The 27,602-nt window shown below is 46.0% G+C and overlaps 3 protein-coding genes and 1 non-coding gene across 6 annotated transcripts; 2 read left to right on the top strand and 2 right to left on the bottom strand.

Annotated features, from left to right (window-relative positions):
* Positions 1-44: 44 nt before the first annotated feature.
* LOC112556618 lies at positions 45-16,152 on the bottom strand. Its single transcript, XM_025225782.1, has 2 exons — positions 15,894-16,152; positions 45-7,146 (listed from the first exon to the last, which is right to left on the bottom strand). The coding sequence occupies exon 2, from the start codon at positions 2,515-2,517 to the stop codon at positions 406-408; it is 2,112 nt and encodes a 703-aa protein (XP_025081567.1). The 5' UTR covers positions 2,518-7,146; positions 15,894-16,152; the 3' UTR covers positions 45-405.
* On the bottom strand, positions 6,171-6,521 carry LOC112556055 (30S ribosomal protein S11-like). The gene has a single exon (XM_025224668.1). It carries the CDS (start codon positions 6,519-6,521, stop codon positions 6,171-6,173), a length of 351 nt encoding a protein of 116 aa, XP_025080453.1.
* Positions 15,969-27,373, top strand: LOC112556619 (calcium-binding protein LPS1-beta-like). Of its 3 annotated transcripts, none has more exons than XM_025225784.1 (4): positions 15,969-15,989; positions 23,544-23,645; positions 24,441-24,644; positions 24,980-27,373. In XM_025225784.1, the coding sequence occupies exons 2-4, from the start codon at positions 23,620-23,622 to the stop codon at positions 25,218-25,220; spliced, it is 471 nt and encodes a 156-aa protein (XP_025081569.1). In that variant the 5' UTR covers positions 15,969-15,989; positions 23,544-23,619; the 3' UTR covers positions 25,221-27,373. The 3 variants fall into 3 exon arrangements, with proteins under 3 accessions (XP_025081569.1, XP_025081568.1, XP_025081570.1); XM_025225783.1 differs by lacking the exon at positions 15,969-15,989 and adding an exon at positions 20,010-20,432; XM_025225785.1 differs by lacking the exon at positions 15,969-15,989 and adding an exon at positions 23,104-23,125.
* Trnak-cuu lies at positions 23,786-23,858 on the top strand. The gene has a single exon. It is a non-coding gene; the product is annotated as a tRNA-Lys (tRNA).
* Positions 27,374-27,602: the final 229 nt, after the last annotated feature.

Raw genomic sequence — 27,602 nt, 5'->3', positions numbered from 1 at the left:
GATTCCGCACCAGCCTCACCAAAATTAAAAATAAAATGGACGAGTGATTTGTGCTCGATTTATTTCTTCTTCTTTCCAGTCCTTATCATCGGGAAAACAGAGTTTCTGTCAGCATTGTGTTACAGAGGGAGATGTGAAACAAAGGTGAGCACGAGTAGAGAGGATGTTTGTCGCACCAGAGTATAAGACGTGTTCGACAGGGGTTTGATATCTTTTGTAGACGATGTCTGTCATGTTCCGTGAATTTTCGGGTGTCCATCAAGCTACCAGTGAAAATAGGCACTGAGTACTGAAGGGTGTAAAACCAGGGTGGGAGATGATCGCCTTGTCAACTACCTGCTTCGGTAGGTAAATATACTTTACCAAGTCGGTCATGGTGCACGGCCCAGCGCTGCCATCGAAGAGTCACTCCGTGACCGGCCGCTGTTCGCAAGACTCGAAGGAGTACTCAGGGGTAAGGGTTAGCGAGGTGGAGGTGATGTCCTCTTGAAGCAGCTCCATCTGGCGGCGAAGGTCCTGTAGGTGCTGGTGGATGTCGTGCATCTGGAGGCGCGCGTTCTGGAATGCCGAGCCCGCGGCGTCAGCGGAGGTCTCCAGCTGCTTGTAGCTCTCCTCCGCCGCAGAACTCTCGGCCCAGAAGTCATCGCTGTCGGCGTCGTTGTCGTGGGAGGAGTTGTAGATGGTACAAGACAGCAACACTTCGCCGCCGTGCTCTTCCGAGTAGGAGCGCTGAAACACCACCTCCGCCCCATCGTCCTCGTCGTCAGCGTACATGCTGTCCGTGCTGGCGTCGTCGCGTTGCTCAGATGTGTCGAGGTCAGACTCCGTCCTGTCCGTCCTCGCTGGTGACGTCTTCGACCGACGTCTAGCCGACCAGAAGTCTTTGGTCCGGACATCAGCAGGGTTCAGGAAGACGGGCTGGGATTCGGCTGTTGGTGTCCTGTCCTGAAGATCCTCCAGAAACGTCTTGACGGACATGAGCTCCCCAAACGTGTCCTCGATCTCCGGGATCCTTAGGGAAGAGTCCACGTTCGAGGAGCCTCGCTGTCCACCACTCGCTTCTTCTCCATTCTCAGAATCGGATGATGCGCTGCGTCTATCCCCTTGGAAATGTTTGGTTGTCCTGTGAGTGTGTGTCGTTCGTTGAACATATTCCTTTGGAGAGCTTCTGAGCGGCTCGTCGCCTTGTGACACCAGGTCGACCTCCTGGCTGACGTCCCTGTGGGAGGCGCACTCGCTACAGCTTGAGATGTAGCTATCGTCACTGTTTTCCTCGTGATATGCATCGATGACATCACGTATGCGTTGCGAGCCTCGTTTTGGTTCAGGTTCAACAGCATCGACCCGGACACTTGGAACCTCGAGGGAGTTCCCTACCTGACGTCGTCGTTTTTGTCTGGGCTTCTCCCCCTGCGATTCCCATGCACTTTCAGAATTGTCCAAATCTTCCTGGGCGGTGGGTCGCACCCCTTCGTCTTCGTCCACACTACGGACAAACACAAGACTCTCCAAGAGGATGAAAGAACTCTCCTCGAATTCCGCAGAGTCCGTCGTTGACCTGGTTTTAAAAGAGGTCAAGGTTTCATCGGTGGCGGTGGAAGCTGTACTGGTGCGTTTGGAGCTGGAGCTGGTGTCCTGGTCAGTGGACAGCGTGTCTAGAGTGTCCAGGGACAGCGGTCTTGAGGAGGAGCTCTCTATGTGGGAAAGAGGAAGCTGCGAGTTGTCGCGAAAGTCTGAAAGCATTTCCGGCAGATTGGTGTCGTGCTGATCGAGACTTTGATCCTCTGTGCTAGCTATACCACTTTCTATACTCCGCGAATGGTCAGTGTCATCTGCACACCGCTCTCCTCTTGAGTTAACAAATTCTAGCTGTTCACGTCTGTTGCTCTCTTGATGGTGGAATTGTTCGCTGACGTGGAGACGCGAGGCTGAGGTCACGTGGGTGTCAACACTGTGTTCCTCGTCGTCAAGTTCATTCTTGTTGTCAGCCGCGCGGCACTCTAGAAGGCTGGACAACCGCCTGACCACAATCTCGCCAAACAGCTGCACGTCTTTAGGGATTGTGTGGGACTGCTTCGTGTCCCAGCATGCACCATCTTCCTGTTTATCTACCTCTTCTTCGTCTTCCTCCGCCAGCATATCCATGGGCGATGGAGTTGGGGGCGGGACGATCTCTGTTGGGGACGGGCTGTCAGCTACAGGGGGAGGGGCGCAGTTTGTTGGGGGTGGTGTTTGATCTACGGGGGGCGGGGCATTTTCTGCGGGCAGCTGGTCTGCAGACAATTGGACGTGCTCTTTGGAGAGTGGCACACTGTCTCGTTCTACATTCATCCCACCTGTACATCTCTCCCTTCGATCTTCATCTGCCGCTACAATCACTTGCTTAGGTCTCCCCTCGGACCTTTGTTCTCTTGACATCTTGTCACTTCGTTGATTGTCTTTCGTCTTCTCAACGTCGGCCACCCCTTCTCCATTTGCTCCTAACCCAGCACGTGCTGCCACACTAGTCCCTTGCATCGTGTTTGCACATTCTGCAGCCAGAGTAGACTGTGGGCGGTGCTTGCAATGTCTGTAGCCACACTAGACACTTGTGTAGTATTTGTAGCCAGGCTAGCAGATTGTGTCGTAGCCCCTGTAGCCATGTTAACTGCATGTTTTGTACGATCTGCAATGTCATCTTTCGACTGTGAACATGTTTGCACCTCAGCACCGCGCACTGGCAATTTGGGAGTCTGCGAAATGTTGGCGGTTGTGCCTCTGTCACTCGATCCCTTGTTCTCATGTGCTTCTGACATTCCTTCGCTGGAGGAAAGCACCAGGGCGCCCGCCCCTTGTCGTGAAGGGGGGCCGCTGGCAAGACTCTCGCTCACACCGCTCACTGAATTAAAAACATCAGCAGCTGACTGGTTAGCTCCCTTTCCGCCGCTGGTTAGCTTTTCCTCGGCAGTCATACCGAGTGCAGGAAGACGCGGTTCCTGTCTCCTTCCGTCCTCGAATTCGGTGACCTCAAGAGGTGGCCTTTCCGCCTGGCTGCTGTCCTCAACTGTCCGACCTGGAGCCTGCGGTCGCTTGTTGACTGGCGTGGAGCGCTGGGTTCACCGGGTGCATTGCTTTTTTCATCGGCTCTGGTGAGAGCCCAACAGGTCTGTTTTTGACATCCGTCTGTGAGCTGCCAACAGAGCTGCTGTCTGCACGCTGAACATGCGAGGAAACATTCCTGTCAGTGTCCGGCCCCTGTTGCTGGGGACGAGGATGTTGACAACTGTCCTGTTGTTTTGGCAACGCCACACTCGCCCCTGTTTCCAGGCGACAGATGTTGATGGTGGTCGGCACGGACCCTACCTTCTGCACGATGACATGTGACATAGGGGGGTTTCGGTTGTGGGAGACGGTGGTGGGATCATCGTCGAGTGATGAAGAAGGGTCATTGTCATGTGACAGTTCTGAGGAGAGCTGCGACTGCGCAGGCTGGAACTGACAAGAAAGTTTCGTCTCTTCCGCTGCCATGGCTTGTGTGCGACGACTGTCACAGGAAAAGGAGGAAACTCATCGGCAAAGCTGTCGCCATCAGACGGACTCCACTTTCTGTCAGTTCGATGTTGGCTTTTGCTGGTGCTGCTACCGCAGAAATTTTCACGGTCGGGAGGAGGATGCCTGTGAAAGTATGGCCTTTTGTCCCGTGGGCCAGTCCCGGGAGGCGAAAAGCTCTCGTCCGTGGAGCTACCAGCGTCCTTGTCAACGGAACTCGAAGGTGAAAGTTCGGCGGTAAACACTTCTCGAAAGGTGGTACATTCTTTGATAACTTCCCGTATTCGCTCGCCCAGGTTCTTCCCTATCGCCTTGCCGGCTGCCGTATCGCTGCCGCTCTCCAGCCGGGGAGGAGGGGGGGACTGCACGAACTTGGCGCGTGCTGGCGTGCTCGGGCTGCGACCCTCCCTCTCTCGCGCGCGCCCCTCCGAGTCGACCTCCTTTGCATTCCACGCTTCCTCTCGTGCGTTGTCTTCTACCGTACTGTCTGAGCTAAACGCCCCCCTTTCAAACCGGTCTCTCCTGGCATGGAAGTCTGAGCTGGCGGAGGCGGCTTGCAAAGAGAATTGTCGGCCCAGCAACTGTGCGCCCTCCACCGTGCCGCTTACCGTACTGCCTTCAAAACGAGCGCGCTCGCCCTGGTCGTGGTCTTGCAGCAGCTGGATCCTGGAGTGGATGGGTCCAGCCAGGGCCGCTCGCTCGTCGAACGTCTCGAGGGCATCGTGGAACGTGGGACTGGACATGGGGGACTCTGACCCCGTGCGGCTACCAGCCTCGCGTTTGCTGATTCCTGGTACAGAGAGTTCCGAGCGGTAAGTTATCTTGGTGGTGACGTCACATGACGCTGGCTTTTCGGGCTCCTGGCGAGGACGTTCTCCTGGAATTATCTGCGCTTTGCATGTGGACGGGTGTTTCAGGGTGGAGATGCAGATCCTCGATGCATCTACCCCTTTATACTGAATAACATTAATGTTGTGCTTGCTAAGGACGTCACTGGGTGGAGGACCCTGTCGCTGCACGTGCGCAGAACGAGGAGAGATTGGGGGAGAACGAGTGCGCGTGCCAGCGCCCTCTGTCTTCTTTTCTTCGAAAGAGCACATCCTGCTGTGAGACTGGCTGGAACTTGACACGTTTCGCTGACGCTTCAGCTTCGGGGACACTGATCCAAACACGGCAGATTCTGACCCCTGAATGATCACTTCCTCTGAAACTGGGGCCACGCCACCCCCGTCTCTTTCCGCCGAGGGCATGCAGCTGTCGTCTGCGATGTTGAACGATTAGCCGCTGCTGCAGCTGCGGTCACGGGACTACCGCCTTCAGGAGCTTTTGCTGCAGCGTCAATGGCTGCAGGAGTCGGTGGTGGGATCACGACAGCTGTGGATGGTTGAGATGCAACACTGCAGTGTTTTACCGGTGTTCCTTTACTTGCTTCAAACATCCGGATGGTCTTGGGAGAGCCAGGAGCTTCGGGGTCCAGTTTCCCCTGGACGGTGATCACCTTCCTGCCGAGACTTTTGGGAGACGGGGAAGAGCTGGGCGTGTGCACACCTGGTCGTCTCCTCGCCTCGGGAGACCTGCTGTGAACCCCGACGTTCATGAGTTCATCTTGAGCGAGTGCTAAATGACGCGGACGTACTTCATCATGGTCGTCAGGTATTGTCTTAGTGTCTTCCTGTCGTTGTAGTCTCCGCGAACTTGTCAGAGGACTTCCAAGTGTTGTCGATTTTTGTCTCGGCTCTTCAGAAACAGCAGGAAATTTTCTACAGACCACCGGACTGCCCATGGGGACAACTCCTGGCTTGACAGCCGCACCTGTGCCATGTTGATAGCCGGGTCCTCCTCTAGTGGAACCTGGACTACAAGGTGCCTCCCTAGTTGATCCTGGGCTACCAAGACCTGCTCTTGAGGGACCTGGGCTACTAGGACCTGCCTTTGTGGGACTTAAACTGCTAAATACTTCGGAGATTTTTGTTGGCTTTGTAACGTTAAGTGGTTTCAGCTGAATCTTCTTGACAAGCACTGGACTGTTCTCGATGCTTCTAGAAGGTAGGCCGAAGTATGTGCCCTTCGGGGTATTACTACCTTCTCGGAGGAAAGGCCGATGACGAGGCACGCTGGGGCTGTTCTCCACGCTCTGACTCGCACCGCCCACCGCGTCAACACCTCTCGGCGTCATGCTGCCCTCTCTGATTGGCTCATTCTCTCCCCTTCCTAACCGTCTGATCGCCAGAGGGCTGCAGTCGCTGTTGAAGGCACTCTCATGCCGAGTGTTGTCCAAGTCGGAGAATTTTTCGATGATCGTCCTCTCAAGCGTGCGTTCCAATTCCTCCAGCCGCTCGATGCACGAGGCGGCGTTGGTGTCGATGGTGGATGAGGAGGTGCGACTGCTCGATCGTTCTCCGGAAGTGGACAGATCGTCCTGATAGATGGAGGAGCAAGTGGTGTTAGAGGAAAGATCGGAAGGGATGGGTGGCACTGGTTCGTAAAAGGAGTCCTTGGGTCTCTGGGCCAGCGGAGACCGCGGCGGCCCACGGCGGATCTGAGGCGACGAGACAAGAGGCGTGCTGTATCCGCCGCTGGCTATGGACGCGACGTCGTCTGCCATCATTTGCCGTGCCGCTGCCGCGCCGCCTCCGCTCATCTCACCTGCTTTCCTCGAAACCATCACCAGGTCTGCTGGCAAACACGCTTCGATGGAAAATCCGTCGTGGAAAATCAGAGGAAGACACCACAGAGTCGTTGTCATAAAAACCCGCACTCGCAACTCCTTCCTGTGAGCGCGTGGAGGCGTCAAGGTAGGGGCTGAGGTTCTCGGCCGAGTGGAACACCATGGACTCCGAGTCGGCCCGCGAGACATGGCTGGACTCCATGTCCAAGTCCACGTCCGAATTCGCTTGTTTCCGCTTGCCTCGGGGTTTCACCTTCTTCTCCTTTTTCTTCTTCTTCTGCTTCTTCTCCTCCTTTGCCTTTTCGCCGCCATGTCTGTTTCCCATCTTGCCGAGTCTTCACACCCAGCTTCCTGGGCGAAACTCTTTGTCCTCTGAAGAACTACAGGCAGTGTTCAGTTGCAAGCAAAAGATTATGCCGTGCTTCTGCAGCACGGGCCTGGCTGTAAAATCATTGCTACGACCAGCATGTCTTCCGGAAAACCAGTTCCACCGCTTGTAATGTGCTCGTCATCGCAGATAACTACAACTGCTGCCACCTTGCTGCAGCAAGCCAGAAGCTGAGATTTCCGCAGGCGGCTGATGCCACGTGACTGATACCGAACACGCGTTGTAATTTACAGACGTCAGGATCTCGTTTTTGGATGTCTTTTATTTTTAATTATTTATATTTTTATTGGCTCAGACAAGGCATCTAATTTTACCCTTTGCCTTGTTAACTGAATGCTGTGGGATTCCAGGCTTTGGAAGCTCCTTTGGTCTCGTATCGAAAGGTTGTTTGTGGGAATTTTTTTCCCCCACGTTCAGCGTTTAGGTTCTGCTCCAATGATGCCACCAAAAGCTCTTGTGATGTCATCAAAAGAACAGACGGAAGTAACAGGGCACTAGCAGGGCACTAACAGGGCACTACCAGGGCGCGTCGCCTGGGAGAAGGCAGGGCCAAATTCGAAATCTGAAAAAGAGAAAGACAAGAAATTATGTTTGCAGTTTTAAACTTGAGATCACGTGAGTCTCTGCTTGCACGAGCCTGTTGTCTGACACTGTTTTCGTCTGATCTCGAAAATCTAACATACCCATCCATGCCCCACGCCCCCCTCCATCCCGGTACTTCTTGTGGACCTGCCCTACAGGTCGTCACACTTCGCTTGACTGTCGTCCTCGTGAGGTCAACTTACTCCCACGGCCTGCACTCTGCCTTCTCTATCACACGACAATAGTGTCTTCATATGTGTGTATCTATGTGTATATGTGTATATGTGTACGTGTATATGTTAACAACGTCAAACTGTTGTTTTATCCGCGTCTGCACCAGGTAAACTGTTTGTCTTCCCTTACTTTATTCTCGTTACCCCCACACCTTCAACTCTTCCCTCCTTTCTCTCTGTGTCTGTGAGTTGCCTACTGTGTCTGCGAGTTGGATACTGTGAGTTGCTAATGTCTGTGAATTAGCTAGTGTGTTTGTGAGTTAGCTAGTGTGTCTGTGAGTTAGCTAGTGTGTCTGTTTCCGCAGCCTTGTCTGTCCGTGTATCTGCTGGCAGACAGAAAGTTTCAAATACCAAATGGCTTCATGGCACTGTACAAACACGATGCAGCCATTGGCATGAAAGCTTGTCAGTCCCAATCACCACTGACAGCACTGACATGCGCTCATTAGTGAAACAATTCATCATGTGCTGAATACTCTCCCTCCTTTTTATGCCTCCCTGTATCAAAGGTCACACATTGGAGAGACACTTTTCTACTTTCTATAGTGAAGGAGGAACAGGTTGTCATTACTGACACACTTATAGTGTAACTACACACTGAGATGTACACACTGACACAAATCAAGGAAACACGGTTACAAAATATAGTCGGTGTAGAAGATGAAGACAACACATATAGATTTCTTTACACGGGAGGATAAAACAACAGTAGAGAGACAGAGAAAACAACAGACACATGTGTAGTGAGCAGAGAGAACATTATCATGACAGGTGTAGTCAGCTGACAGAAAAACACTGTAGTATACAACCTTCTATAATCTCATTCACACAGATACAAACTACAGTAGCACACGTGAAGTGTGATACACATAGAACTAAGTGACACACTGGTAGTGTGATACTGTGTTTGTTTTTTGGTGTTTAATGCCATGCCAGCAACTAAGGCTATATCATGGCAAGTGTGATACTGTGACAACATTACTGACACACTTGTAGTTGGAGACTGTGACAACATTACTGACACATTTGTAGTTGGAGACTGTGACAACATTACTGACACACTTGTAGTTGGAGACTGTGACAACATTACTGACACACTTGTAGGTTGATACTGTGACAACATTACTGACACACTTGTAGTGTGAGACTGTGACAACATTACTGACACACTTGTAGTGTGAGACTGTGACAACATTACTGACACACTTGTAGTGTGAGACTGTGACAACATTACTGACACACTTGTAGTGTGAGACTGTGACAACATTACTGACACACTTGTAGTGTGAGACTGTGACAACATTACTGACACACTTGTAGTGTGATACTGTGACAACATTACTGACACACTTGTAGTGTGATACTGTGACAACATTACTGACACACTTGTAGTCAAAAGAAAACATTGACAAATGTATTGAGATGTTGAGAGACCAGCATAATGATACACATAGTCAGCAGAATAACAATATAGTAACATACTGTAAGCTTGATAGACGAAATCACACTGAGATCCTTCTATTCAGACAATAGAACAACAAAGTGAAATATGATACAACAAGAACAACACTGACATACACTGTAAGAAAGAAAATGTTGACAAAGTAAACAAAAACTAAAAAACAAAAAACAAAACAGAAATTCCTTTTGCAGATTTAAGAGCCCATCATTACCAGCTTCTTGAGGGAAGTGTCATATAGTTTGCGGTAATGATACATTACTTTTATCGTTAAATAACTTCTACATTAAATAATACTTCCATACATATCCATGTATCCAGTTGCATGGTAAACAGTAAAATAAATCACTTCATTAATGGGTTTGTGAATCTCCTTTTTCTGCAGGATGATAAATATGAAATAAAGCATGCCTCTATTCATGCGAGAAAAAAATGTGTGTTTGGGGAGGACATTAAAAAAGAACATCTCGTTTCAGAAAAAAAGTATTTTACTTGACAACTAAGTTTACTTGCTTTTGCTATACATTTTGAGATGCTGGTGTTGATACTGGTCATAGCACGTGCACAATGTCTAACGGTGTAACTCAGGATGTAGCACGTGCACAATGTCTAACGGTGTAACTCAGGATGTAGCACGTGCACAATGTCTGACGCTGTAACCCTAGCGGGGCTGATGTTAATCTTAATTACTACTTCCTGAGCAGGTCTGTGCAGTTACCAGGCAATCACTGCTCGTAATGAAGGCTGCTCTGTCTTGAGAACATCGGCCGCTGTAGGCTCCCATCTCGGCATCTGCCATAACGACGTCGGGTGTGTCATAAACCTACTACATCAATGGGTTTTGTTTTTTTTCTCACTGGGATTTTGTTTTACGATTTATAGTTATACTTTACTTTCTTCTTTTTTTCCTCGTTGTCTTCCTGCAGACGAGACGATTTAAAAAAATATTTAAATGTAGGCGTCAGCTTTCAATGCTCTGATAGCATTCAAGTGTCTCACACGTGTGATAAGTGTCAAAGGGTTCAATGGTGTGAGGGGCTCACAGGTCTCATAGATCTCAAGTTTTTTGTTCACACGAATTTGATGATATCACAGGTCTCTTGGGTCTCGCAAGTCTTACAGGTCTCATCAGTCTGTATTTCACAAATTATTCGACGACGACAGACAAAGAATGGTGAAGCAAGTGATGATGGCGAGGAGGAAAAAGGAGAGTAAGATGTACACAGAGACAAGAAGAAGGATGGGGAGATAGAGGAAGAGCGCAGGCTGTACAGACAGAAAAAAAGTATGACAGGAAACGATGGCAGGAGGAAAAAAATCTTCTCTTTGATAAAGAAAAAAAAAGCCGCAGGGGCGGGATGTGGGAAGAGGTGTGAGGGGAAGAGAGGAGAGAAGACGTATAGGAAAATGTCTGCAGAAGGAACTCGCATCCTGTTTTCTTTCCCCCAGGAGATGCGAACCTTCAAACTCAAAGTGACAACTTTCACTCATTAATCATTTGCAGCAGAAAATAGTACTGTGATGTCACAGAAAAAACGCAAGGAAGGAAAACTCTGGCGAAGAGAGGAAAAACAACTCTGTTATAAAAAATAAAAAGGAAAAAATCTTATAACATCGATAAAATGAACGACGACCGAACACATGGAACAGTTATGGGGAAAAGAACTGTTACGTAAGCAAGGAATAAAAGACTAGGGAGGTACTATGGCATTACAAAGAAGAGGTCAAAAGCCTTTGACACAATACATGGAAACTGCAGTAAGGAGACAGGGCACAGGAAACAAATCTTTGACAGAGAGAAATGGAGAACCGTGGCAGAACACGAAGAATGTAGAACAGCGGTTCTCAACCTTTTACATGTGGCGACCCCCCTGACGAACACCGGTACGTCCGCGACCCCCCTTAGCCAGCTAGGTCGGTGGAGGGGGGGGAGCTTTAGCTAACCTCGAACGCCGCGTCGAGGAAATCAATGCAATTCAACAACGGAAGAACAAAGTTCGTATCTGCAAGAAGTATAACTGTTAATGAAATTTTACTAAAGCTAATAAATATTATTTTATTGGACACTCACTTTGATTAATGAGAAGGTTGAGCCTGCTTGCTGTTGTATAGAGAAGCGAACCTGGGTGAGATGTTCGTACCCACTGCTATTCGCAGCTCAGCCTCTGCGTCCACACGATTTCTGTATTTCGACTTCAGTGCTGCCAATGCTGAAAATCCTTGCTCACACATATACGAAGTTGAAAATGGCAGAAGAACTTTCATTGCTTTCTCAGAAAGGAGAGGATATTCACCGTTGATGCTAATCCAGAATGTTGGCACTGGTGTTGTTTGGAAGACCATTTTCAGGGATTGGTCACTCGAAAGGTCGATGAGCTGCTCTTCTTCTTGCGTGGACAACCCGCTTGTGCTAGGATCAGCCAGAAATGGATTACAAATCCAATCGTATTTAGTCACATCAATTTCAGCGAAATAATGCTGAAACCTTTCTTGCAGTCCGTTTAGATGGGCAATAATTACATTCTTCACCTGATCAAGATTCAAGTTAACGTCGGTCTTGCACTTACACAAGCACGGAAACATATCATAAATATTTTCTTGGCGTATCTTTTGCGTCCACAACGAAATTTTTCGGACGAAAGCATTCATCTTGTCAGTTGTTTGTAATATGGTGGTGTCCTTCCCTTGCATAGAAGTATTCACAATGTTCAGCTTCTCAAATATGTCCGATAAATATGCCATTAGCAGCAGCCATCGGTCGTTCTTAAGCAGGTCAGCCTTGTTGAAAGAGTTCTCCTTCAGAAACACCCACAATTCTTCCCGCAATTCAAAGACTCTTGCGAGAGCTTTTCCACGCGACAACCACCTTGATTCGCAGTACTAGAGCAAGGCGTCCTAGTCGGCTCCCATGTCTTGACATATCAGAGAAAACAGGCGAGATCTGGCAGAACTGTTCTTTACAAAGTTCACCATTTTATGACATCTGTTAGCACTGTGTTCAACTCAACACTCAAATCTTTGGAAGCTAGAACTTCACGGTGGATCATGCAGTGAGTCCAAACTACGTCTGGAGCAACCTTTTTAATAAGAGATTGCAACCCTTGTTTCTTTCCAGCCATTGCAGGGGCGCCATCTGTGCACAAGCAGACGCAGGAACTCCAGGAAATGCCTTGGTCCTTAAGGAAGTCATCGACAATCCCCAAAAAATCTTGGGCTGTTGCTCTGCGTTCAATTTTCTTGCAAAATAAAAAGTCTTCCAGAAGATTATTTTCCCACACGTAACGAATGTCAGCAATCAAATGTGAGTCACCTGCAGTGTCAGTAGCTTCATCTAAAGGCAAAGCAAAATTTTGGCTTTTTATACGACTGATCAACTGGTCAGACACGTCTTCAGATATCTCAGTTATTCTTCGGCGAACTGTGTCATTTGACAAAGGAATGGCTTGCAGTTGCGTAGCAGCATCTTCTCCTATCATGGTTCGTACAATGTCCATTCATGGTCCATTGCTGCAGGCAGTATTATTGACTCTGCGATCGTCTGTGCTTTTTTGTTTTGAGCAATGCGATAGGAAACTTGATACGAAGCCATCAAAGCTTTCTTATGAATTGATGTATGTGAGACAAATGTTTTTTTGTCTCTTTTGTATTCTTGCAATTTTCGTTAAAAAAATTCGAGAGGTTTGCAAGCTAACTCCGCATGCCGAGTTTCCAAATGGCGCCGTAGTTTGTTTGGCTTCATACTCTCTGGAGCTAATATTGCGAGGCAAACAACACACTGTGGCCGTTCTTTACCATCAACAATAATGTTTGTAAAACCAGTTTCAAGTATTCATTGTCATACTTTCTTACTTTCGTAGCAGGCCTTTCTGGTTTTTCATCGGCTCCAGCACCCAAAACTTGCACATCGCTCGTTTCTTCACTTTTTCTTTCAAAAAACCACCGCAATCAGTTCCTTTTCGCAGCACAAATTTATCCATGGCTATCTTCTTCAGGACAAACACGTGTACTTGCATCCAAAATTTGGATTAACCTGCTGTCTTTATCCAGTCGCAGCGCATTGTCTGGTCATGGCCTTCTGTCAGGACCTATAGAGTACTAGGACTGAGCACGTGCGAATGAAAGGGTGTGAATGATGGACGTTTCCTGAATGCCTGCCTTTTAGATGTTTAAAAAAAAAAGAGAGGTGTGACTGGAGAGGGAGAGGGGAGTCAGCGATGAGAGATTGGGGAAGAGAGAGGGCAAAAGGTGAAAGGAGGGAGATTGGAGGCTTAATTGTTGAGAGGGGGATTGTGTTTTGAGTTTTGGAAGTGAGAAGTCACTGCATTGCCGAGACGGTGTACTTGAATAGGGAGAAGAGATTTGGAGTTTGAGCCCCCGCACCACTCGGTTACACAATGTAAACTAATTTCACTAATACCAGTATAAGAAACTTTTTTAAAAAATGACCACCTTCGCGACCCCCTTGTTGGCACGTCGCGACCCCCCAGGGGGTCGCGCCCCACAGGTTGAGAACCGCTGATGTAGAACAAGAAAAAGAAAAGAAAGAACTATGATGTAAAGAAGAAAAGAAAAGCTTGTTTCATAACAAAGGGAAGATGCTGTGACGTCAGACGGTAAACCAAAGAGAGGACCAAACAGCGAGAAGAAAGGACTGTGTCAATATAAAAATAAACAAAAACACCTGTGATGTAACTCAGAGAAACCGGAAGAAGACGACCTAAGAAATAAAATAAACTGAGGTGAAAACAAATGAACAAGAATGCAACGCAAAAAAAAAAAACTATTACATGATAGAAAGACAAACAACTGTAATGTAATACAAGGAGACTAGAATAATATGACATAACAGAGGGAAGTACAACAAAACAATTATTATTATTATTATTATTATTATTATTATTATTATTATTATTATTATTATTATTATTATTATTTTAAAAACAAAAACAACAACAGTTATTTGTATAGCATCTTGTCTCCCCTGTGGACGGGCTCGAGGCGCGTCAAAGATGAAAGATGTTGTGACGTAAAAATAAGTTGACGTCAGAACAAAATGACGGTACACCACGTCAAAGGTCAGCGTCTACACACAACACGAACACACTCCACAGGCTAAATATAAAACATGTCAGACAGGCCGGAATATATTCTACAGTAAAGACAGTTGTAAACAGCACATCAGACAGGTGGCACCAGTCCAATGACCTCAGCTCGCGCACAACTTCATTGACCAAGCGGACATGAAGCTCATTCAACTGTGCCGATCGTCGTCTGCAGGTCGACAATGTCTGTAGTTACCGACATGAATAGGCCCCACAGGTACGATGGCAGGCCCGCAATAAACATACACATAAACATACACAATCACACGTCACACTCGATGGCAGGCCCATAATAAACATACACAATCACAAGTCACACACGAGGGAGAGGTCAGATAAGACAAATACAACAGCTCCGCCCCTCTGCCAGTTAGGCGAGGGAACACTACTCTGCTCTCAGATGGGTTGAAGACTTGTAATACTAGAGAACTGCAACGAGACCCTAACCCCAGCCCTAACCTATCAGAGAAAGTAAACAACTACAAAATCACAGAGAAGTGTGGCGCAACACTGGGAAAACTGGAGCAGTACGTTCCAGAAAAGGAAAGGCAGGCAAACTAGACAAAAGAGAAATGATAATGTTGCTGCATAGCAACAGGAGCAGCATGACTTAATAACAATGATGATGACTTAGTTATAACAATAGGAGCAACATGACATGATAACAATGATTGGATAATAAAGCCAAAGCAGCATGACAGTAATGATGACTTAGTTATAACAATGTTCGAGCTGTGCCTAGGATGTGTTCCAACAAAGAAACATCAGATTAAAAACAGTAATGGAGCTGGCATTACATCTACGCATCTACACATCTACAGGGATTCTATAACTGCTTGTACCGTTCTTATTATGTTTTTGTGTTTTTCTTTTTTCCTTTTCTTTTCTTTTTAGTATTCGCTTTGAGCTCAGATGTAATGGTGGGAAAAAAGCTTTATACAAATTCAACATAGTACATAACACATGAAACATGAAATAATAATAAGAATTTAGTTATAACACAAGGAACAACATAAAATAATAACAATGACAGTGATAACACAAAGAATAACATGACATAATGATAAATGGTCATCTTGCATCGAGTGCACTTGCACCTAGAGCGGGCACCTATGTGCCTATGACCTGGCAGAAACACGGAACGTTGAAATAGTAAAGCTTCTGGTGTGTACTGATGAGTCACACAAGCACACTTGCTGCGAAAACCATAGCAACACTAATAAGTTCTTCAGTAAGCTTTCTCCTACAAGAACGTCACAGGTCTGTGACCTCGCAGAATGTCACAGTCTCTGACCTCGCAGAACGTCACAGTCTGTGACCTCGCTAAGTCTCGAAGAATTGAAATGCAAGTTTCTGGCCGAGCTTTGAGACAAAGGTGATGCCCAGGGAGTCGCCCTCTTCGCTGTGTCGTCTGCTTCTGGCACTGTGCGCAGCTTGCACAGAAGCACCTTCCGCAGGTTACGTGCGGCATCACGGAAAGGTGAACTGCTCTCAGACACTGATAACCTCCCCTGCTGCTGACACTACTTTTCTCCCCTTTACTTACCCCTCCCCCTCCTTCCTCAGAGAACACACCTTTTCTATGTTAAATGGCTTTTAGTGGAGCCAGAGGCAAAAAAATAAGTAGCAAAACGTGACCTCTTAAAGACCTTCGACTTTTCTCTGGAACCGATCCAGAAAAACACTGATAGCAAAGGCTTCGGGTAGATGTTACAGCCTGAAAAAAATCCACCTGGGCAGCATCCGAGTTTGCGCTATTGTGACCAGACCAGACATTGAGAAAAACATAAAGTGTAACAATAAAGCCTGAGTGGACAGTGGCGGCCATGACACGTTGCTTAAGTACAATTGGGATAGGGAGGATGTTGACAATCTCATGCAAACGAGTCAGTGCCTGAGAACAACACAGTAAGAAAACAATAAGATCACTCACCGATTGGTAGTTTCAGGTCGTTGGAGAATTTGGCCCTGCTCTCCGTTGGATCTCGACGATGCGTCAAACTCCGGGCCTGGCCCGCTGGCCCTAACGGTGAGTGGAAGCAAAAAGAAACCACACATACGCGCACACACACACATACAAGAGGGAGGGAGAGCGGGAGGAAGATCTACTCTAAACAGGACAAGCAGGATGTGCTGAAGACGAGGTGGAGGAAGCGCAGAAGGGGAGAGGCAGCCATCAGCGATGGAGGCTATATTTAGCCCCCGGGGTTGGCTGGAGCTGGGCGGAGGTGGGGCTGAGCCCGCCTGAAGTCTTGGAGCCTGGCGCTCGCTTTCTCTTCACGCTCATGAGGCTAGCGTCCGCGCAGAATGCACATCGCTTGCCGTGAGTACGTGCAGGTGGGCGGGAGATGGGGTGGGGTGGGGTGGGGAGGGTCAGGTGAGCCCACACGTCATTAACGGTGCTCGGAGGAAAGGTGGCTGTGTGGTCACGTCACTGCTCATTGCCAGATCTGACTTCATGGACTTCCTGGCTTGCTAGTCATTCAAGCCTTCATGCCACCCTTAACATCTTTCTTCCTTCTCTTATTGAGTCTTTTTCCTTCAACCTTTTACTTTGATGCAAAGCTTATAGACATTTTATAGACATTTTAAAATTTTCATCTGGTTCTTGTTATTTGGCATAGATGTGTTGGGCGATGTTCTTCAGTTGCCAAGATGATAAACTTGTCATTTTAGAATTTTAAGTCGTGATGTTTGGCTGGGACTTTGAGCAAGACAGAGTTGGACATGAGCCTTAACTGTGACTGTATCGTGAGATATCCAACAGGTTACACGGGGTAGGAATTGTATAGAGAGCTATCTAGGTGTTACAGAAAATCGGTCTAAAGACTGCGTTTCGTTGACTAAGCCCGGTCCAGAACCGTTTCCTGTGATGAGCTCAACCCAGTGACCTGATAATGGAAAGATGTCAGCGGCCATCCCTGTAGAAGGACATTAAGTACACTGGCATACAGCTGCTCGTCAGTGACATCACTAGAGACTCACACAAGCCTCCGAACACCTCAGAGATTTATTGAACAAGTTGATGCTGAAGTACATCCACAACTTCTTTTGTCTGAAAAGGATTAAGGACAGGCAGAGAGCGCATGGGAAAAACACTGAGCCAGTAACAAATGACACACCTAGTGAATAGCTAAGCAGTGAGGTAGCTAACCTTGGACCTTCGACATTTCCCGTAATGTTAGGCTAACAACCGTCATCTGAGAGGAACAGAGAGCGAGTTTGTCAATAATGGGCTCCCCTGCTGCTAATCTGCCATGCATATGGCACATCAGGAAGCTGAAAGGAAAGTAATCGACGAATGGTTATCAAAATGTGGCTGTATAAATAAATAATTTTTTTGACATGCCCAAAGCTGCTTGGGAATGTAAACTTGACAAAAAAGAGAAGAAAGAAGGAACCACATTACACCGCACCACATACCACACCAAACTACACCGCACCACCTTATCTTTGATACCCTCCATACCTCGGGCGCTCACAGAGAGAGGTGCAGTGTAGAGTGGGGATAAAATATCTCTGGCACCGTCTGGCAGAAATCTTCTGTTAAAATACTTAATTGGCAAAGAGCACAATGCGCCTTCTTCAAGGCAGGAGACAGACCATCTGCTGTGTCCATTGTTACAAAATAAAGGTTTCACATTTTCAGCTAGTTTAGGCAACCTGACTCAACTCAGAATCTTGAAGAGGTCTGTACGGTCAGTCAGTGGAGGCACAGTACAAACAAGTTTTATCTCTGTCTCACTCCATTGTACTACCCCGTCTAACCTCACTCCTCGGTGTCGAAAATGGGTGTGGTGACACCACATCGCACCACACCCAACACCAGACCTCTCGAACAGGGCGAAACTCTCACAATTAGGATTGTAGAGGTAAAAACACTAAAACAAACTTTTATCCTAACAAAAGATGTATAGAAAACAAGAATCGTTGATTTAAAACATGTATGTGTGTATACCTTCAGCTCGATAGACGATGAGCCACCAACAAAACCACAAGTTCCTGCAACCGCTGCAACGCGCCCACGACGGATCACGTGACACAAGTCAGCAATCCGTCTGAAGTCCCCAACTCAGAGATCTTCCCCAAACAAGGAACCAACCCCAGTCCCCACATAGGGTGGAGACGAGATCGGAAACTATGGGCGAGTTAGCGAAAACAGGATACGGACAGGAGGACGTGTTGCTAAATAAAGCGCGGAAAACAGCTTCTGCCCTCTACCCGCCAGCGAAAACATGATAAGGCTAGTGGAGGTTGATGTCCATATGTAAACATATAGTGTAATGTTGGTGTTATGTTTACGAGGAATCGCCCTTGTGTTGGAACGATGGCGGGTGGGGTAAGACTTGAGCAGTCGTGTCTGGAACCCTTGTCCCCGTCTGCTTTTCCGTTACAAAACTCCAGGTGTGTCGTCAGTTTGGTACAATCAACGGAAGTAAGAATCTCAGCTCAGGTTTCAAATTAGGGTGTGTCTCGAGAATGAATCGTTGCCTGCGGCAGTGGCTTTTACAGCAGTTTGACAATCATGTAAAACCTTGACATATTAACTGTTTAATTCTGAAAGTTTCCTCGGGTTTGAGCAGTGCGGTTTTGACAGCGCAGAATTCCAGTCCACAGTTGCAGTAAGAAAGGCCCAAACAAACACATCAAATCCTACCAACATAATACATCTTATGCAACTTGCATGCATGCACATTCAGATTAAAGTGAAGTGTCAAATGTAACAATAATTGATGTCAATGCAATACAGTGAATGCTCACAAAATCTGCCCAGACATAAGCGTTTGATACATGGGTGTGGCCTTCAGCAAATATGTGTCGGTGACTGAATTTTCTCGTCTGATGTGACTGACTGTAGTTAGATGTACATATGAAAAAGTTCCAAGATGGTACAAGAATTTCTTCCATAAAGGGTGAACAAAGATCAACATTATCTCTGTAAAATAATTCCTGGTGTATGACAAATGCACTGCATAGAAGTTCTTCTGTCTCGCAGAACAGTGGGAAATTAAATGTTTTTTTCCTAACAAGCGTTTATAGCAGCTACTACACTGGTAGCAACTACTACACTGGTGGTCTAGCAACATGCTGATATCTCAACGCTACGTTCCCCTGACGTTATCACAACGTAGCATATTACGTGTTCAGCGGGTCACGTGAACTATGAGGAGACCACGTGATCAGCTCAGTGAACAGTTAACACTCAGCCTCGGCAGCCCTCGTGATCAGAGCTTTACCGCCTAAGAACCGAGAGGCCCAGGTGACTCGTGTCTGGCATCATTCACGCAGACAGACTTGGCAGTTTAATCCCATCCCCAAACCTGCAGGTAACACACTTCAGGGAGCGAGGACTGAGTACAGGGGGAATGGCATGATAACCTCTGTCATACCGAGGAAAGCTGAAGCAAATATTTAGCATGTCAAAACACTACAACCATGGAACCTGTACCTGAAAGCTGAGCCAAATTGGTCAGATATATTTGAAACGGTGTAGGTGCGTTTCTCTTTCAGCATTAGACAGATTTTTCAGATCATTAAAACATCCTTCGACTGAAATAAAATTATAAAGCTTTTGTTGCAGACGATTTGATTAGTTCTTGCACGATTACCCTGCTTCATTCTACTGCCGGATTTTTACACAAAAAGTTTCATAATACCAATAACCCTTCCCATCCCATCACATTGAAGAAGACATAAAGATTTTCTTTTCTTTTCAAACTGGATATGAAGGTAACTAGGGCACAGTACTTCCGGAATATGTGTCAGGTGTGCTTGGCATCATGGACCCACTGAGGTCATTCAAGACCGGTCCTGCTGGTGGTGGTGCTGCCATGTAAGGTTACCTCCCCTCAATCTCAGTGTAGCCGACCCGGGGTGTTCTGTGCCGATAATGAAGAGAGTTGTGAGCGACACGAGCGATAACCACGCGATGCCTACACCACATCGCCGCTCACTTCTCATCAATGCCCGCCGCCAACTCACCGCTAAGCTATGGCCGGCAACGTGTAACCGCGGGCAACCAGGTGCGGTCTCTGACCGTACGCCACGTCTGCTGAACGTGGCGCGTGCTGTCTGGAAACTTGTGGGTAAGTAGTCTCAGGGAGTGGTGCTGGCGAGATAGAGGTGCTGGAGAGTAAGAGGGAATAGTATCTATGAGCAAGACACATCATCGTGCACACCCATGCCTTCCTTCCCCTTCCTCTTCAAGTTCCTCCCATCCCCTGCAAGTGAAAGTTGCGAGCCTCTTTCCGCAAGATGACGCCACTGGGGGGTTCCTCCGGCATGCGCCAGCCCGCGAGGTGGGCGTGCAATCAGCTACAAGAACCGCAGAAGCCGGAGCGAGGATGCGAGTGTCCACACCACACCAGCTTGGAGAAGCCCACACCGTGTTGGCACGTGCACATTTCACGAACTTTTAACTGCAGTTTCACAGAAAGTCTGAGGAGTTCCCTCGATACACGTATTAAGACAGGTAAGGGGTGGATGTTTTCTTTAAAAAAGTTGATTTATTACTCTTACGATTTTCACTGTCTTGAGGATAAACCAGTTACCGTTGTTACATTCTTGTGTTTGCACAGCAGCCATTCAGATAACACGAGGGTTTAATACATTAATTCCTGTAGGAATGGGGAAAACACTGGCTCTGGCATTCATTGTACTTCTCATGTGCTCTGTTTTTGTTTTTTGTTTTTTGTTTTTTGCTTTTATTAAGGGGGGTGGGTGGTGCTCCGTCATTTTGTAGTGTATTATCAGTAATAATTTCCAGTTATTTTGAAGGGGTTTTTGGTTTTTATGGAGAAAGTCTGTTCTTCTGTGTTGCTATTCTTTATTATTTGTCTTTTCAATCAACATCTTAACGTCTTACATTGTAAAACAAAATTATCCTCGTCGACACAATTGATCTATGAAGCATGTAACAAGACAGGAGTCACAATATATATTATGTGTACATGCCGGACATATCTTCAGGTAACTAAAAGTAAGAAAACGAGACTGTATAGGACAAAAGGGGGGGGGGGGCATTGGTGGTTTACACCTAGCCAACAACTAAGGGTTTATCAGGGCAAAGCCGCTGTTCCTCTACTCAGGTGCCACATGCGGAGAAAGAACAGCGTGGCCAAGAGAAGATCTGAACCCTTTCCAGCCAATCCTCACTGTATTTGGTGAGAATATGATATTTGGAATGAGTAGCAAATATACACAGTTAGTAAGTGGGGTACATGGTGTGTATGTAACATTATAAACAATGACAGACGCATAAAGCTCCACGAAGGGTTCAGATTATAAGATATCAGGATATCCGGGACCGGGTCTTGAACACTTTACATACGCGTTTCTGTACAGTAATAGTCCTTTGTAGCTTTATAGCTGCTGTCGTGTCCTGTACCACATCTATATCGGCTTGCTCTGTGTTTGTACCCCATGATTGCTTGTTAATACACAGAAAACATTAGTGGCTTGTGCTGCGTCATCACAAGTAACAACTGTGATGTTCTTGAACTCGAGTTCGCCTTCACAGATGCCCTGTTTCTTCACGGGCATGCACAAAACCATTGATGCATACAACATGGCCTGATTTACGAGAGCTTTAAAAAAGCATCTCTTTTTTCTTTGTCTTCTTCTTCTTTGATTTCTAAAGTGTCTTTCCCCACCATGAAGAGGTACTCAGAGCCTTAGAACGACAAAATCCAATAATAATAAAAATCATGATATAACAATAACTGCTTCAGGCACAACGGTGTCAGTTGTAGTTATGGCCAAAGTCTGTATAGCAACACACACACATACACACAACATACATGCCCTACCTACGTTTGCCATCGGTTACTGATCAATCTACACCATACAACATTACAGGAAACTCGCGTAGACCTGTTAATAAACGGCGATTGCCTACAGCTGTCAGTGCGGAGGCTGCACAGACCAACAAAAATAAAGGTTGTGTCAGCAGCTGCATGCACGTGTATCCTATTGCATGGAGGGAAATGATCATGCAGACTGCACGCTGACAAGCTGAAGCACGCCAGGATGGTGTTCACCTGCACGTGCACGTGCGCAAGCGAACTAGAAGAACGAGGGGAGGATAGTTATACATGATGCTGGATGGCATACCACATCCTCCCTTTCATCTGTCTGCCGGTCAGGTGGTCTGTTAGTCTGTTACTCTTGCTCCCATAATCTTATAGACACACACACAGACAGAAAGACTGAGCAGGGACTAAGAAAGAATCTGGATGGACGCCAGGGATGTAATGAATATTTGCCGGTATGTCGTCTGACTCGCACAATAAATACTGGCGCCTTTTCTGAGAGGTTCTACATTTGTTCGTGCACTCTAATGGGTAAGATAAAGTTTTTTTTCTCGCTGCAGGTGTATCTGTTACACTATACAGAGCAAGGGAGGGTAATCGGCGCTTGTATTCTGGATTCATCACCAGAACACAGTTGCCCGAGTTCTTGCGCACAGTTCTGGCAAGGCTGTTAAATGTCTAGTGAGATTTGTTGAATGGACAGCCGAGTCCACAGACAGGTGCTGAAAAGGGGAAACTTTCTGTGGCTGCTGGCAGCACGACCACTCTCATTTGATAAAAATATTTTTTTTCTTTGACAGACACAGTTTCGTGGACAAGATTCTAGTGGGCTAGTTCACTCTCTCTCCCTCTTTCGCCTTTGAAAGAGTCGTTGATCCATCAAATAAAATAGTTCAGGTCTCTCCTTTCACTTTTTTTCTCTCTCTCTCATGCGCAAGCACCTCCCTCACTACACACACTCATATATATATGGAGAGAGAGAAGATAAAGAAGGAAAAGAATTTAGGCCAGTGATTGTATCTACATGTACACCTACTAGAGGTATGCTGGTGTTTGTGCTGGCACCGCCTGCTCACTCAGCGTGACAGATTTTACTTCCGTCTATTCTTCTGTGTGTGACTAACACCACAGAATGCCAGAAATACTGGTCCCCTGGTGAAGAACATAGGACCCAACGCCAGCGGCATTGTGCTGCTAGGGGTGCGTTTGCGCATGCGCGTCTTCACGCATCCGTAAGAGTGTACTGCGGGCTGTGTAATTGCTACAGACATAAATATATTTCTTCTTCGGTGTCATTTAACTTCCCCTTGGGATGCAATGACATTTTGGCAGAGATATGCTACAAAGTGCCAGGGTTGGTTTGTTTGTTGTTGTTTTTGTTTTTTTCGCTTTGTTTTGTTCTGTTCACGTGTATACTCGCTCGCATACCTCGGTGCAGCTCAGCATGTTGTTGGCGGAGCGGTGTTTTACCTTTCTTCTCCACCTTCTTGCATATCGGAACATACTGCAGACATGTGCCTTCCATGTTTAATTGACTGCTCCTGATCCTCGAGTAAATACTGAAAGCAGTATTGCCATGCTGCTAGCAAGCAGAAACACAAAGGGACATAACTCCCATGTGTTGGGCCTGTGCAGCAGACGCGCTGTTTGGAGGAGAACGATGTACGGGAAGTCGTGGCCTAGGGGCGCACACAGCAGCCAGTCTTTGCAGCAACTATACTAGCTCATACAAGGTTATTATTCGTAAATATTTACCAGTTTCTTTGTTCCAGGTACGCACCAGCCCATCACTGAGAAACACTAACCCCTCGAGGCTCCGTCCGGCGTCAGACACCATCGTCATCCATCATGGCACTCAACCGCAAAAAGATCCCGTAAATATATATTTTTCATCAGTAGTATTTTTTTGTTGTTGTTTTTTTTTCGGTGGCGCAGTAGCAAATGTGAGATTAGAAAAAGAAGTTGCGTAGAGAACACACAGTCTTTATTATCTGAATATTGCGTGCACATGTATGCCCGGTTAGCTCAGTCGGTAGAGCATGGGACTCTTAATCCCAGGGTCGTGGGTTCGAGCCCCACATTGGGCGTACTTTTAGTCCCGTTTCTTTGTTTTCGGACCATGAAGTGTGACCATATATCAGGGATAATAATATAAGACAGCCAGCTAGAAAAGCCGCTTGCAGGTGACTCATACAGTGTTACTATGAAACTGAATGAACATTTCTTAAACCTTACATTTTTTGATGTCAGTGATTTTGCCTGTTGTTACCTATGACTCTGAGCAAGAAATTCTTAGACAGAAACAATAAGTAAATGAAGAGTACACCAAACCAACAAGTAATTAAAAGACACTGATTTGCCTTCTTACATGCTTTTCCGTCTTCCATAAAAATCATACAACAATCTCAAGATCGGTTTTAGTCTTTGAGAAGAAAAACATTAGAATGAGTCCTGCATACGTAGAGAACATTCTGCACCTCATGGCTGTGGACATAGAGAACATTCTTCGAGTCTGTGTAGCATAGAGATCATCTTCTAAACTTTTATTTTACACTTTTCGCTGTGTTCGGCTGTAAGCCCAGATGACTATTTGTAGCCATAGACAGTAAGCAAAACAAAGAAGAGACACAATAACGTCTACAAATGCCTCTGTGTGTGTGCGCGTGCAGGAAGAACGTGCTGGAGCTCTTTGACCGTTACGTGGAGAACAACGTGCGCCACCTGAACAAGCCAGACGCCGTCAATATGCTGATGCAGGAGTTCGGACTGGATGAGGTGCAGGCCGGCGTCATGTTCGAGTCCTTCGACAAGGACCAAAACGGCGTCATGAGCATCTGGGAGTTCGAGCAGTTCTTCTTGTGTATGGGCAACCAGTAAGTGTCCACCTGTGTATGGGCAGCCAATGAGTGTTCTTCTGTGTAAGGGTAGCCAGTAGGAATCTACCTCTGTATGAGCAGCCAATGTCTACCTGTGTATGGGCAAGCTCTAGCTGAGTCCGAGCAAGCAGTACTAAGCTGTAAGCTCTAGAAAATTTATCTGAAAGAAAAATATATCTGTAATTTGTCTATCATTCTTCCAGCCTTTGTGACCTTTCTATGAGGTCTTCTAGTCACAAACATTCGTATGCGAGATTCGATGTTTTCCCGATGTTCTTTTGTACTTGCTGTTTGTCTTGCTGAGCGCTGACCACTTCCTGTCGTCTGTCTAGTGCGCAGGAGATCGTGAAGAAGTTTCAAGAGTTGGACAAAGATGGCAGCGGCAAGCTGGAACAGGAGGAGGCTATCCAGGGACTGAAGGACATCAAGACGGGCGCAGGACGTGGTCTGGTGGACAAGGAGATCGAGTTCTTCATGAAGACAACTGCGGGAGACGATGGAGTCATTGACCTGGCACAGTTCACTAACTTGCTGTATAGACTCAAGCTGTACAATGCCCCACCACCAAAATAGGCTTCTCAACATTTTTTTGTTTCTGTTTTTGTGACGAGTGAGGTTCGAGAACAGCAAGAGGGTATAATTTACACTGTTATATTAAAATGTTACTGTTATGATTTTTTTCATGGCCTGGGTCACTCACAGAAGTCTTGGCTTGACCAATCATTACACAGTACATAAGTGATAACTTCAGTTACCCTTTTCCCCTCCACGTCTAAGAGTCTTGAATGCGCTGAGCAGCATGCGACTGGAGGGGAAATAATCTTTAAGCTGGCTGAGGTATAATGACAAACTAAGCATAAATCAAATATTTTATCAACTCCTGAATCCATATCACTAGATAATTGCTAATGGCATTTTTTGTTTCGGTTTTTTATACACTAATCAAGTTTTTGTTTGAAGAACGGCACTTCCCATTCCAGTATTAATCCTCAGCTAGCTTTTCTGTATTTCTTGCGAAAATACATTCTGCACTTTTTCAAACTCGTCGACATCAGATACTATCCTGTTTATTGGCAATGCAAATATACAGATTCGCCAACTTTCATATCCTTTCATGAGTTGTAACAACTGTACTTTAGTCACCATGTGACAGCTTTTTCATGGAAGATGTAACTTACATCTTATGTGTGACACCGTATTCCTTGTTTACAGTATGATGGCGGGTTCCTCTTAAATGTTGGGAGATCCGTGTACTTGTCACAGATAAGAACGTACGGGGAAAACCGGCTGGTGTTCAGATCTCATCTCAGGCAACCTGTTATTTCTTTGTATATAACACTTGTTTACATGGCCGACTGCTTTATCGTGATAGAGCCTCAGTTTCAGGGTAAGAGTAAAATGATGATTTTCACATCCGCACCTGCCTTTTGAAGCTACTTCCTCCAACCGTCCACTTAAGTGTTGAAAAGTATGTATAGCCTTGTATAGCGACTGATGGGCTGCTCACTATGGTGTTCATTCCATTCTTTCATTTTTTTTATCCTATACATACTGAACGGAAAGAGCATCTTTATTTCCTTCATCGTCTGTGTTAAAATGTTTAGCTGTATATAAGCGCTTGGCCTGCGTGTTCAATATATTGCTTTGTTTCTCATCTAATTTTTAACATTAAACGAAAAAATATTGCACGATCTGAACAAAAATTGAAACAATCAGATAATTACAAAATGACTCCCAGCAGTAGAACTAAATCCATATAAACAGTAGCTATGTGATATCCAATACACAAGAAGACTAGTAGGTGCGGCCTGTATATTATTGCAGTTTCCGTAGATTAGTACCTAGCGCTAGCTAAATGTTGTAACCCTGGAGGCGCATAGTCCAAGAGGTCTAAAAGCCGAATGTTCAATACTTTTGTCAAAAAAATTATTTGCATTGTGTTCAAGTATGAGAGCAGGTATTTGGTGATCTGGGAGTCGCACAGTTGATTTTTTTAAATTCTCGTGTCACATTGTTCGCACAATATTCTTTGCTTGGTGATATATATAAGGTGTTTTCTTTTGCAATGCTTTTATTCAGCTTTTGATATTGTGCATGAAGTATGCATTGCTATATTGCAGTTTAGAGTTGTTCAGTTTTGCATTTTATGTACAGTCGCTTGCACCCACATGTTTGAAAAAACCTCATCCTAACCCAAGCCAACCGATATACTGCACCTACCCATCTCTAAGATAACCTTTGTATCGCACCTGATCCCGACCCCAAACCTAGTCCCAAATCCAAATCTCAACCAATAAATAAATGAAGTATGTCCTCAGTTTTACAACACACATGTTTGTGTGGAAACTAGGAGAGAATGAAGTGCTGCCATAACACGAGTATTTTTTGGCCATGAATCTAGTATCAGAACATACTCTGAACATGCGCAATAACCGAAAAAAGAAAGATACAAAACGAAAGCCATCTAACAACTGTTCGTATTTATTTATTAGTCATGGCCTCATACTCCTTTGGCTCCATCTCTCCAGCTCAAAACTGTGGCACGAATGTTTCTGGCTGTTTACTTGCCATTTTCACATCATATTATTATGTCACTGCTGCTTGGTCTCGTATACACTTTCTGGTCAGACCTTACCAATTTTTGTGGGACAGGGATATTTATACTCTGTGTATTCTGATCACTATATTTTACACTATTGTAACTAAAATAAACTTTTTAGAAACGATGTTTTCTTTGCTGATTGGTTCGAATGTAGCAAAGATATTTAAGGCGTATTAAATGTCCTCATATTTAAGTGAAACAAAATAAAAGTATCTGCATTAGACGAGACATGTTAAAAAATGGATCAAAATTAAAATATATTAAGATTAGTATAGAATTCTATTATATTTAGAATTGTAATGTATTTCTACTATCTCTGCGGCCTTTGGGGTGGCAGCTGGGGCAACAAGGAG

Source organism: Pomacea canaliculata, linkage group LG2, assembly GCF_003073045.1.
Source record: "Pomacea canaliculata isolate SZHN2017 linkage group LG2, ASM307304v1, whole genome shotgun sequence".
NCBI classification, from domain to species: Eukaryota; Metazoa; Mollusca; class Gastropoda; order Architaenioglossa; family Ampullariidae; genus Pomacea; species Pomacea canaliculata.
This window is presented reverse-complemented; position numbering and strand designations above follow the sequence as displayed.

Coding starts and splice junctions, on each gene's coding strand:
- LOC112556618 (XM_025225782.1), bottom strand. CDS start 2,517: ATGCAAGGGACTAGTGTGGCAGCACGTGCTGGGTTAGGAGCAAATGGA.
- LOC112556055 (XM_025224668.1), bottom strand. CDS start 6,521: ATGGGAAACAGACATGGCGGCGAAAAGGCAAAGGAGGAGAAGAAGCAG.
- LOC112556619 (XM_025225784.1), top strand. CDS start 23,620: ATGGCACTCAACCGCAAAAAGATCCC. Junction 23,646..24,440: donor CTCAACCGCAAAAAGATCCC/GTAAATATATAT, acceptor GTGCGCGTGCAG/GAAGAACGTGCTGGAGCTCT. Junction 24,645..24,979: donor TTCTTGTGTATGGGCAACCA/GTAAGTGTCCAC, acceptor TCGTCTGTCTAG/TGCGCAGGAGATCGTGAAGA.